The sequence below is a fragment of the Hemibagrus wyckioides genome, linkage group LG27 (genome assembly GCF_019097595.1).
Source record: "Hemibagrus wyckioides isolate EC202008001 linkage group LG27, SWU_Hwy_1.0, whole genome shotgun sequence".
NCBI classification, from domain to species: domain Eukaryota; kingdom Metazoa; phylum Chordata; class Actinopteri; order Siluriformes; family Bagridae; genus Hemibagrus; species Hemibagrus wyckioides.
Window position 1 is genome coordinate 9777321 of NC_080736.1, and position 13195 is coordinate 9790515.

A 13195-nucleotide genomic window follows, 5' to 3' on the forward strand; every position below is an offset into this window, starting at 1 on the left:
ATGTTTATCCAAGCCATCATGCCCTGAGTATTCATTTTCGGATGGGCCAATACAATACAGAGTTCCCTTAGTTAATGAATCAGTAACCTAGGGAAGTGAGAAAAATAGACCTTAGCAGTTTGCTCACAGCATTTGCTGGAGAAAGTCACCAAGGGCACAGTTACTCTTGGTGTCTTATGAAACTGTCTATCAACTCTGAAACTTTGATCAGAGATTGTTCCATAGAAAGAAAGGATTAATGGCTGAATACAACATTCACCTGTGGTCACCTGTAAAATAACAACTTGGGTATGTAGTCTGTTTATCGTAACTCAGTCAGAATGGGCATACTCTTACTTTGCTATGTAGATAAGCTTACTAAGCTCTTATATGTAAGTTTGGGGTAAAATGGGAGGTGGAATGATCACTGGAATGTAAATAGATAGCATGTTAAGTGGGGCTTAGCTATAAATAAATAGTTTTTTTTAATTATTTATAGCATATTATTAGTTATATTTTAATAATTGAATAGTTTACATTTTTAATAATTTAGTTTGACCATTTATCATTGTGAAAAATTTGAAATATGCTTCTATTCACATATCACCTTGAGATGTATTCTATGTCCCTGTCACTCAACTGAAACACCCTCAGGGCTCAGTGTTTTGCTTAGTTAATCAGTAAACACATGTACGCACACTACACCGTCTTGGTAACAGGAAGTTACTACACCACAGGAAGTTCAGCCTTCCCACCTGGCTACTTTCACAGTCTCTATAAATCAATTACCTGAAAACTCCTAACAGCTACCCCTACTTTAAGCAAATAACCAGATGATGTCACCATTCTCCATGTAACGAATATACCGAATTTGAGCTATTTCTATATAACTTTGTGTGGAATCTTTGTGTGTGCATTGAAGCAAAGCATCGAAGATGAGCTCAAGTCAGCAGCGATTTTCTGGCTTGAGCACCATGACCCTGCCACCATTACCGCAGCCACAGTGTAACTCCAGTGTCAGTGATATGAACAGGTATAGATCATACCTTAAAACTAAACGGGATCACTAAACATGCAAAGTCAGTTTTAACTTTTATTAACTAGCAAAAACTGTCTAAACCTCATGCACAATTTGTTTTAGTATCTATACCGCAGTCATTAAAGTGTTTCGAGGTGAAGGACTGCAAATGAATGAACTCTACTTCTTAAACGAGAGCATCAGGTACATACATACAAGCGAGAAAGTAATGCTATGCAAGAAAATAATGTTTCAATGAATATTCATGTTAAGTAAGCAGGTTATCTCAAATCCTTTTTCCCTTCATCTTGACAGATGGCTTTTAAAAACAGAAATGGGGTCATTCATTGAAGAGTATTTCCAGGTACTCAACATGATCTGCTCCAACACAGAGTCAGAAGCATTAAAATTATATTTTAAAAACATTTAAAGCTGGAATCTGTGATGTTAAGGTTAAGATTAAATAAGCTCATCAAAGCTTTAACTTTCTAAATTAAAATATCTATTTAGATAAACTCCTGAGGCTCTAACAAGAAAAACAAAAAATCCTAATAATGTAGCCCACCAATAACCAACTAAGAACACAGAGGCTTTTCTTTTGTGCCCGATATTTGTTGTTGACTCATTCCTGCACTATCATTCAGGAATTTGAGCTTAGCTATGCATTTTGTGAAGCAAAGTTAATTTTTAGTTATCTTCAGTATAGTCACTGATAATATAATGATTTTGTTTTTTATTAGAATCAGCTTCTGAATAAAGGTTTTAGGTCTATTTTAGAAGAGGTTCAACTATATGAAGGTATGAAACAACACACACACATATATTCATACATACAAATTTTCATGATATTTACATTTTCCCCATATTTGAATTTTTCCCAGGGGAAGATCAGCTCTTTTTCTTGGCAGAAGTATGGATTAGATTTTTCTCAGAAATCCTGCCCACACTGCAAGCCATTTTTTATCCACTACAGGTAGAACAAAAAAAATTTATTATACCACAAATCACATGAATTACCCCATACAAGATCCATTTGGACCATAACACAGTCAGAAGCATTAAACGAAAATTATTATTACTGCTCCCAGCTATTCTTCCCTATATTGTTTGCTCAATCCCAGGGTCATGAGTTCACAGTAAGGCAGATGGCCCTGCTAGCTTTCAGAGATACTGTCCTGATGAGCCTTCCACTGGAAGAGCTGCTCCCAACTAATCTTTCTTTGCTCCCCACATCCATCAGACAGATGCTGCTAATCTTACAGGTAAGGCTCTTTTCCTTACACGCTCACATTAATACACATAGCAGCTTTATCAAGTGTTCTTGTACCTATTTGTGTGATTGTTTATTTCAAGGGAGTCCATGAGCCCAGAGGCCCTTCAATGGAATACTTTCGCCTTGAGAAAATGCTGGAAATGGTGGTTTCTCCCTATCTGTGGAACTGCAAACAAAAAAGTAACACAGGTCCCTTACATAGTCATGTCTATATATTAATTATCAGGAGTTCTCAAAAGATTTTCGAATCTAAGAACCATGTCCAGCTTTACCCTTCTTAAATGGTTAAGAAAAATACATATATAAAGAAAACAGTCTCACATCATGCCACACAAAACAGCTTAAGGACACACCAGCCAAAACAAGTATTTCCTGGAGCAAATTATGCTTCGTATTAACAACAAATTTTCAAGTCACTATATTATAGAAATTGGGAGTAATGTACATTGTAGTCACAAATTAAAAAGTAATAACATCACAAATTTACTGCCTACTTAGCAAAGAGCTTTCTTTAAAAGTCAGCATTTTTACATTTTAAACTTTTCTAATGTGTTATTGTGCCTTTTCCTCTCAGGGTATGATGAAAAAATCAGAGACAGTACATGCCTCATCCAACCTGAGATAAGGATCACACAGCACATTTCAGAAGTCTCTCTTTTGACTCCTTTATTGGAGCAGGAGGGAGAGGGGCATGTGGAGAGAGGAAGCAGCCTCCGGCGTCATTCTGTATGTGATGCCAGATCTGGAATCACTGACATGCAGCTTCTCACTGTTACTAATATGATGCAGTCTGGGTTAGAGAAGGCATGCGTGAGCATTAACGAAATGAGGGAAAAGCGTAAGAGAGATCGCTCTCAAGTCAGTCCTACATTTGAAAGCCAGAGTTGTTAAGCTACTCCTGTATGAACTTACTTTCAAACTAAAACCTTGGCCAAAATCAATAAGGAGTGAGATGGATCTTGCAAATTTATTTTTCATATATTAAAATATTCATTAGTATGTTACTGAAAGAAATGTAATCAATCAATAGTATAATATAGACACAAGAATTTAGTCATTACAATTCCGTTTAAGCCACATGTTTAGCCCTGATACACAGCACATTGGTTCATGATGCTGGATACAATTTCACATGTTCAAAATGTGAAATAAAACAATAAAAGTCCACATGGTTTTCAAATAAGTAAAAACAGATCAGTCCAGACATGGTTCATCTTGTGACTTGTGCGTTTCTTAATGATTGAATAGTTCTGTTAGTCTTTTAGCCCAAGACACTAAATTGTAAGTCTGGATAATGCTCTTCTAAGAAAACTATGCGGTTATTTGTCAAGCAAAAATGTCTGTTATTTTTTGTCGATTCTTTCTATTATGTGTATGTGCGATGATAAACATAGGGCAGCACATTCATTATCAACTACAGAGGGTGGTGGTATAAAATTGTTTAACTTTCTCCAGTGCACTCAGCATAATGTATTTACAGGTATTAGTTTAATTGGAAATCACTATTTTAAAAAATGCCATTGGGTTATTCAGGTGTCAAAAAACATACGGAAGCAGGTTCTGGGTTTCACAGTACACAACTGAGAGCTGCTATTAATACTTTTGGTTTCTCTCAGTGACCAAATATATGATGCTCCTGTTTAATAATTTATTGGGTATTACATCTGCCACCCTAAAGCACTTTTGCCTGTCGTACTTTTAGCTCACTTTTGAAAGTCATACATGCAGTATCTCACAAAAGTGAGTACAGCCCTCTAATTTCAGCAAATATTTTAGTATATCTTCTCAAAGGACAATACTATAGAAACAAAACTTGGATATATTTTAGAGTAGTTAATGTGCAGCTTGCATAGCAGTATAGATTTACAGTCCTCTGAAAATAACTCAACATACAGCCATTATTGTCTAAATAGCTGGCATTGTTTAACCGTGCAAAGTCACATGTCCTATTCATCATGTTCATGTGTTTGTCAGCTTGATAGGACCATACAAATGTGTGTATCTTATATTAGAGCATTTAATATTTGGTGCTTTGAGTACAATTCACTCACACTGACCACTGGATGATCAACATGGCACCTCATGGTAAAGAACTCTCAGAGGATTTGAGAATTAGAATTGTTATTCTCCACAAAGACAGGTTAAGCCACAAGAAGATTGGTAATACCCTGGAACTGAGTTACAGTACAGTGGACAGGGTCATACAGAGGTTTTCCAAGACAGGTTCCACTCGGAACAGGCCTCGCAAGGGTCGATCAAAGAAGTTGAGTCCTCGTGCTGTGCATCAGGTGCAGAAGGTGGCTTTGAAAAACAGACGCAAGAGTGCTGCCAGCATTGCTTTAGAGGTTGCAGAAGCGAGAGGTCAACTTGTCAGTGCTCAGACCATACACCGCACGCAAGAGCTCACAAGAAAGCCTGCAAACAGTTTACTGAAGACAACAGTTGAACAGTTTACCTGTCCAAGAGCATGAATTACTAGAACCACGTCCTGTGGTCTGATGAGACTAAGATAAACTTGTTTGGGTCACATGGTGACCAGCATGTGTGACGACGCCCTGGTGAGGAGTACTAAGAAAATTGTCTCTTGCCTACAGTTAAGCATGGTGGTGGTAGCATCATGGTCTGGGGCTACATGAGTGCTGCTGGTACTGGGGGGCTGCGGTTCATTAAGGAAAACATGGATTCCAGCATGTACTGTTTTCGTTGCCAGTTATTTAGGCAATAATGTCTGTATGTTGAGTTATTTTCAGAGGACAGTAAATCTTTACTGCTATACAAGCTGCACATTGACTACTCCAATATATATAAATATAAATATATCCAATTTTCATTTCTATAGTATTGTCCCTTGAGAACATATAATAAAGTGGTTGCTGAAATGTGAGGGGTGAACTCACTTTTGTGAGATACTGTATATGTAATGTAATGTAAAAATAATCTCTTAAAACAAAAGGAAACATTGTAATGGCAGGGTGTGTCTCTGAGAACTTGTAAAAAAAAACAAAAAAACAATAAAGTGTGTAAAATGCGCTCAGAGAGACGGTTCAGGTCCTCTAGGTTGCACGCCCTCTCTCCTGAGACTGCTGTCAAAGCGTGGCATGACCTCACAGCGCACCAACAGCACATCATCCTTGACAAAGCCACGCTGACGCAATGCCTGCAGCTGCATGAAGGTGACATAGCCAAAGCCTTTGGGGTTGCGCTGCACTGTGGGCCTTTGGAAGGCCTGCAGGTCTGGTTTGGTCTCCATTATCTCCGTGTGGTTTTGGCCCTCAGTCTGGTCCAGCACAGACAACCGGATGGTGCCCTGCAGGGGCCACGGTAGCTGGCTGTCAAACTCACCTTGCATAGTATGCACAAATAATGAGATGTAGTTAGAGCAACGTGGCGCGCTTGGTGTCTGCAGGTGCAGTCGCAGGCACAGCTTATAGCCCGGCTTTCCTGTGTAGAACGGTGGGCTATGGAGCACCACTGGTTGTCCAGCTTCTTGTTGGTGCAGGTGTGCTGAGAATCCCTCTAATCGCCATACATAAACACCCTGGTACTGCTGAGCTTCCAGCTCGTGCATTTTCTCTTCCAGTGTTGCCAGCTTCTTGCGTAGCTCCGTTATCTGTGTATGCTGCGTATCATTGCGAATGCTTAGCTCCCGTATTTGGTGGTCCTGGCGCACGAGGCGACTCTCAAGTTCTACAACTGTCTCCCGTAGCTGCTGCATGTCCTGGCTGCACTGGCATGGCTCTCCCACCCTGGAACTGGCGCCATGATCGGATGGGGGTGAACATGAAGGCCCACATTTTGGAGCAGGGAAAATGCCATTCATACTCTGGTTCCTCAGAAAGTCAGCCATGAAGCGCATGTGCATCTGTGTAAACTCCTGCATGTGAAGGGCCAGGTTGTTCCTTGGCATCTAAGACAACAGAAAGTCACTTATTTATTTTATTCAGTGACATGCAGGACCTAAACCTTTCATGAATCATTATGCTATATTACTTCAGTCAAAGTGAAATAAATGAACAAACTGTGAAATGTCATGCCTGTGACATGACTTTACCTTTTCTTGACAGCCAAACATGTTGAAAGTACAGGCAACAGGAGCTTTCAGGCAATCTGTGGCACAGTGCGATGACAACTAAAACAAAAAATATCGTTATAGTCCATTTAATAAGGAGATTACATTGAGTTACATTAAACTCAGAGGGAAGGGGAAAAAAGGGAAAATATGCCAACATGTAAAATGCATTGCTCACCTGACCCCGAATTAAATCCATGTTACAGTACTCACACATTGTATTCACAAAGGGACACATCTGCTCATGAAACTGCAGACATAAACACATCATTAACATGTACAGTACAAAATCAACATCACATCTTACATAAATCAACTACTAATAAAATAGTCTCTTACACCTAGCTTAAAATCATAGCATTTCACTCTATAGCAAATGTATCTTGCTGTAAATACATTAAAAACAATAAATTTAAATTGCAATAGTGATGTACGATAGCTTTACAGTTATTTATTTATTCATTCATAATGGAGTGTACAGATAAAAAGTTACAGTAGATGAATGCTGATGTTCAAAGGGAGTTACCCAAAGACTTTCTTTGTCTTAGTCACATGTGAGGACAAAAAGAAAGTGAGAGCTTATACCAAACAATGCCTTCACATTGTGGTCTACTGAAATACTGTCATAAAGGCAATGCAGCAACTTAGTTTCAACAAGTCGCTGAATATTTTTAGCATACAGCTTAATCCTTTTGACTCTGCTAATATCACACATATGTGGTACGGTGCTAAAACATGCACATGTGCCAGCACTCAGTGTCACTGTGACCAATCAGACTGTAGTTCCAGCTAAATTTGGCTGCTAAATTTTCAAAGAACATGGCTCCATTTCAGGAAGTATTTACAGTCTGTTGTTTGACAGTGACTTCAAATGAACTTCATAATCCCTTTCACTTGAGTACTTGGCAGACAGAAGCATATATATATATATATGTGGTGCAGTCATTATAAAACTTCACCATGAAAAAGCACAGAACTAAAAGGAAAGACAGAATATATGAGAAAGCAGTTTCAAGCTTGCTCGTTCTCACACACTTCAGTCCCTTTTTAAGCTTTCATACATGGTTTTACTCACTAAAGACAAAGTTCTTTAAGTAGCCTCTCACCTGTTTGTCAGCATAGATGATACCCTCTGCACAGTCAGGGCATGTGATCAGACGCTGTAAACAGTCCTGATTCATATGTTCTTCTACACTATTCTTCCATACAGGTTCCTGACACTGGGGGCAAGGGACTGTAGCAAATTCACAGAGCTTCAAGTGATTCTGCAGAAGAAATATACACCTTAATTAACATAACAAGGTTCATACCACTTTTTTTTTCTCCAAACCAAATTTTTCTGTGTTGTCAGGAATGACCACAGTTCTCAGATCAGGCAGAACGTTCACCATATTAAGTGAAAATTACCTCCAAGTGTCTGAGCTCCATTTTCTCACTACAGCCAACATTGCGGCAGCGCACAGTCAGAGACAGGATTTCCCTTTTGGCAAAGTTATCTGGAAAAAGCTGGTCCTCTGTGAGCACCTCGTTGTCAACTGGACATTTTTGCCCAGTGTCTCTACAAGAAAGAGAAAGTTATAAAAGTTATAGTTCTGCTCTGCTCTACTGATCCTCAACTGGAACTGTCATGGAAATTTAAGATGTATTTTGCGTTTTTTTTTTTTTATATGACATGGGTCATACTAAAATGTCTATTGTCTAAAAGACCCCTTTAAAATATGAAGGTAGAGGTTTTCTTAATGAGCTAACACTAACAATGATTAGTGGTCTGTCTATTTTTGTCAACTTGTAGTGATTTTCAGATAACATCGCAACTTCAAAACTTCAGAGACCTCTGCTGTCCAAAACCTAAAAATATTCTTATATACAATGGTGGCTTAAGGTTCCTTTTCATTCCTGTTCAATGTACAGCACAAGAAATGGCATACAGCTCACCTGATGGATTTTTTAATACAGCTGTTGCAGAAGCGATGACCACACGGTGTCTGCACGGCTGACCTTAGACCCATCAGGCAGATGGGACACTCATACTTGCTCTCCAGTGGGGGGTCAAAGTCAACATCATAGCCTTGCTGCTCTGCACCTGGTGAGACACTAAGTGTGGATGGGTTTTCTGTAGGGCTTAGGTATGACTCCCTCTCCTTCTCCATTTCAGTCATACATCTGGATGGATACTCATCTGGATTGGATTTGTGCATATCGCCACATGATGCCATCTATACGAGTAAAAAAAAAGGAAGAGGGATGAGAAGTGATACATTCAATACTATAGTATTATAGATGCATCATTTTTTATTTGAATAGGTAATACTACGGTAATGCTGTGTGATACATATGATGTATATGACAGAGCCATGCAAGGAATTCATATAAGCACCTTGCAAAGAGGAACAGCAAGGATTTCTATTGTAAATAAACTATTTAACAAATAAATCACTTAGACTGTCTATAGTTTAACTTTTGTTTACCGCACTTTTAAATGATAACGATTAAACACGGCACTGTTGATCATTTTAATATTTTAATAATACACTGGTTTTCAAACAAAAAAAAAACCATCTGGTTAGACTATTCAGTACAAAAAAATGTGCACAATCAAGTTCCTCACTTCAGAGTCATAATCCCTTCTGTCAACTGCCATTATCTCATCTCATTCCTAAATTTTACTACAGCACTACCTCCTTTTCTCTGAGCAGCAGATGTGGACTACAGTGTAAATCATTTGGGTGTCTATTTTAAATCTTCCTACTTTTAAACATCACATTGCTACCTCTGTCGCCATACCTAATGTTTGTAACGTTATCATTTATGATGCTTATCAGATGCAGAGAAGAACAAAAAATTTACTGAACAGAACAGACTGAAAGAATAGTCTCTTTCTCTTCGGTGTAGTAACTGTTGCCAAATTTGAGACTTCGTCAGTAGATTTTGTGACTTTTTAGCTACTTTAATTCCAAATTTAGCGACTTTTTGAGCACGTATCAGGTTCACTCAACTCCATATCAGTGTGTAATACCTGTCTGTGTTGTACTAGTGACCAACCCTGACTATAACTCCCCTGATAACTTATCACCTCTGTGTCCAACCCTCTGACCTCCTCCTTTCCTTGCTGACACTGATTCATTTTATCTGCATTCTTGATAGAAAGTATAATATATTGTAAATGAATTAAACTTCAATTGATATGCAAATATCAAGAGGCCTTAAGGGGCATCTAGCGAGTTGTCGTTCTTCCTGCTTTCCTCGGACAAAACCTGGCATTACTGGACACCCCAAATTATAGCATCATGGCAACCCTAATGGGAGCGGGCTACTAACAAAGTGAAATGCTACTACCACCACTACTACTACTACTAATAATCATCATCATAATAATAGGTTATGTGTTAGTCGACCACACTTATGACAAGATAAAGCCAAAGCACACACAATTACACAAACAAACCCACATACAAGGTGCTTCCTATTGTTATTCAAACCCAAATATACATAACTGGGCGGGGCCGAGTGAGTGGGTGAAAGTTATCTAAACTTTTCAAAACGCTTCTTGGTTCGGCTTTGCTAGCCAGCAACATAAACTCATATTAAACTAACTAAATTAACATTTAGCAAGTTCTGGAAACATTTCTGACTGAAAGATAATTGCGTATAAAGGCTACATTAAATCAGCTAACGCTAGCTGGCTTAACTGGACCGCTCTCATCTGTCTAGCCAGCTAAGTTAGCTTTACCTTTACTAATTCGGCTTAGTGATTTGTGCCCATATATTTGTGTCTATCTTGATATTTTTTTAGCCACTCGAAATCTGTTATTTCTATAAAGATTAAAGATTTCATTTATTTCACTTTTCTGGGGAACTGTTTTAGCAACTTACCTTTGCTAGCAAATTCTGAGCTCGTGAAACACTACCTCTTCCTGAATCCAGACGTCACTAGCGCGAGTGCCGAGAGATCACTGGGTTGCCAGATCGCTGGATTCCCCTTCCCGTCGTCGTGAAAATTCCAGTTAGAACGAAAAAGGCTTTGACGCGAGCGGTCTACTCTTGCTATTATTTCCCAGCCATGCACTCGGAATCCCCCTACCCGGACTTACATAACACACCCATGAGGTGAACATGATCATGAGATTCAGAGAGCACTAAAATGTGCAGTGCAGAAACAATAACACTCCCAAATAGTCAGAAGGCTGTAGTGTTTGTGTGCCATTTCTTCACATGGTCAAATCTGATTAAATATGGCTCAACAGATTTACAAATGTTAATATAGGTATTTTAAATTAGCAATAGAAAACCAGATATCAGTTTGGTTAACAGCATTATCCGTCTCAATTCTCAGTACAACCATCTGAGGTAAAAGGCACTCAGTATGAAAACTTCATTTGACTGAATTTACGTTTACTAGAGGAATATGGCAGCTGCCCTTTATTGAGAGCCATAAGTGCCTATCAATACTCACATCCTCATATTGTTTCACTACGTCAAGGACTAAGAGTACCATCGGTCAAAATACCCTTAATGGGAGATAAGTTCAGCATGGAAAACACACAATACAATGAGTTTTTGAGTGCTTACTAAAGTTTTTCTTGAAGGGGTAGTTGTCATTTGAAAACAGTCAGTGACTCAGCTGTTCGGGTAACCAGGGGGAATTCACTCTGTCTCCTGTTTGCCAGGGCTTTCTTGTCCCCTGAGGGATGTTGAGTAGTAACCGAGTAGTAGTTAAAAATCAGATAGAACATGGTGAAGAGGTAGGTGGGTGCTTTTAGACTTTGTGAATCTAGGAAGTTAAGTTATCTTTATTTGTCACACATACATTACTGCACAGTGAAATTCTTTCTTTGCATATCCCATCTCTGGGGGTTGGTGTCAGAGCACAGGATTAGCCATGATACAACCTCCCAGAGCAGGACAAGTTGGGGGCACAGTGGCAGCATGGCAGTGCTGGGGCTTGAACCCCGATCTTCAACGGCACAGCGCCTTAACCACTTGAGCTACCACTGCCCCAATTCCCCTAATCCCTGAAGCCATCTGAATCAATGTAATAATTTAGTCACTGATGTGTTCAGTAAGTCTTGTTTTAACTATATTGCACCACAAATGATTTTATTAGGTTTGTGAAACATTTAAAAGCATCTGCACAGTGTTCTTTTCTGTTTTGATGATCATGTGACAACAATATTCAATCCACCACACATACACTCGCCTCTACTTTATTAGGAGCATCTATATATTCCTGTATTTATCTAATATATCAATCATGCCAATCAATAAATATTCACATCAAACATCAATGTGACAAAAAAAGTGATGTGCGATCTCTGTGATTTTAACCATGGCATGATTGGTGGTGCCTGATGGCGTGGTTTTAGTGTCTCAGAAACTGGTGATCTTTTGAAATTTTAAGAAAACGGTCTCTATTTTATGCACAAAAAATTCCTATAAACAGAGAGTGCAGTGGTTTTATACAGAATGGAAAATTTATGAGAGCAACTTGAGACCATGAGTTTATATTTAATAATATTATGAGAAATAATATTGTACAAAAAAATCAGTAGCAATCATTAATCCCTCCCCATTTAAGATAATACGGCTGGCACAAGTATATTAAATTTGCATGCACATACAAAATGATATTTATTGAATCTAATATTTATTGTTATGAACGCTTAGATTATAAAATAAGTGTCAGAGGCTGTATGATGTCAGCTTGATGAAGTGATATGAGAAAGTGATTTATAATTATATATTAAATAATAAAGGAATAAAACACAACAGTTTGATGTTATAGAAAAAAACAAAGTGTTTCATTTAATTTTTAATTTCTTGATGAATGCCATGTTATACTTTCCAACCCATGGTAGTTATTTTTAATGTCTGGAACTTCTATGACTTCTCCCTTATATTATAGCAGCAAAAAGATGTTTTTATGAATTTAATATTACCCTCATCATTCACAGAGACTTGTTAGGAGACATTTATGGAAGGATTCTACAGGGTCAGCACTTCACAGTCTGTAACTGTTTTGCCGCAGGAGAGTCATTTATAGCAGATATTTATAACTGTTATCGTGGAAGTAATAATAGGAACTAACTTGTTTTTCAGTTGTTTCACTACATCAAATGACTATACATGCCGGAGACATGTGATATACACTAACAATTAAAACATTTATAACTGTTGCCAAGGAATATATGAATAACATACTTTAGGTCATTCTGGGAAAATAGTATTGGAAAAGAATCCACTTTATTTTTATTTGTGGTTTTGTATTATACTGTATCTTAGCACCCTGACATAAATTACTTTTTCCCTAACAGAATTACCTATTGTATGTTTTTTGTACATAATACTGCTTTTAAATAAAATAAAATAAGACAAATAAATAAATACATTTAAAAAAAAAATACTAATACTACTACTGCTACTAAATTATAGGAATTTTAAATAACTTTTTTTATGCTGGGCTAGAAAAAAAAGTTCTATTTAGCCTTATATTATATCCTCTTGAGTATTTTTGTCTGATGTCTAGGGTGTCTGTATATGTCTGATGTCTAATTTCTATTATAAGGACGATTATACAAAAAAAACAAGGACTGGGGTTCTTCTATGTTATAGGCCCAGCTCTGGAGTGAGTATCCAGACCTTCCTTTAGGCCTAAAAAGTTGTCATGAATTCTGGCCTGTCATAAAACAACTAAACCAAACAAAAGAAAGGAAAAGAAGAGGGAAAAAACAATGACAGTCTCAGGCAAGGCAAAGAAAACGCAAGATGAAAACAAAAGTTATAGTGCAAATACACCTTTTGTAACAAAACAAAAGAATGCGTGCCAAGTTCGGAAGAAAAATCTCACAATTTAGATTGT

The 13195-nt window shown here is 37.9% G+C and overlaps 2 protein-coding genes across 3 annotated transcripts; one reads left to right on the forward strand and one right to left on the reverse strand.

The window, feature by feature from the left end:
* The first annotated feature begins 104 nt into the window (after positions 1 to 104).
* Positions 105 to 3161, forward strand: LOC131347685 (proline-rich protein 5-like). Of its 2 annotated transcripts, none has more exons than XM_058381988.1 (9): positions 105 to 288; positions 902 to 1012; positions 1121 to 1201; positions 1313 to 1361; positions 1738 to 1795; positions 1879 to 1970; positions 2119 to 2259; positions 2351 to 2459; positions 2845 to 3161. In XM_058381988.1, the coding sequence occupies exons 2-9, from the start codon at positions 915 to 917 to the stop codon at positions 3159 to 3161; spliced, it is 945 nt and encodes a 314-aa protein (XP_058237971.1). In that variant the 5' UTR covers positions 105 to 288; positions 902 to 914. The 2 variants fall into 2 exon arrangements, with proteins under 2 accessions (XP_058237971.1, XP_058237972.1); XM_058381989.1 differs by having other exon boundaries at positions 2351 to 2450.
* traf6 (TNF receptor-associated factor 6) lies at positions 1751 to 10356 on the reverse strand. The gene is made up of 7 exons (XM_058381987.1): positions 10213 to 10356; positions 8275 to 8555; positions 7747 to 7897; positions 7446 to 7604; positions 6518 to 6589; positions 6322 to 6399; positions 1751 to 6177 (listed from the first exon to the last, which is right to left on the reverse strand). The coding sequence occupies exons 2-7, from the start codon at positions 8553 to 8555 to the stop codon at positions 5302 to 5304; spliced, it is 1617 nt and encodes a 538-aa protein (XP_058237970.1). The 5' UTR covers positions 10213 to 10356; the 3' UTR covers positions 1751 to 5301.
* Between the last annotated feature and the right edge of the window lie 2839 nt (positions 10357 to 13195).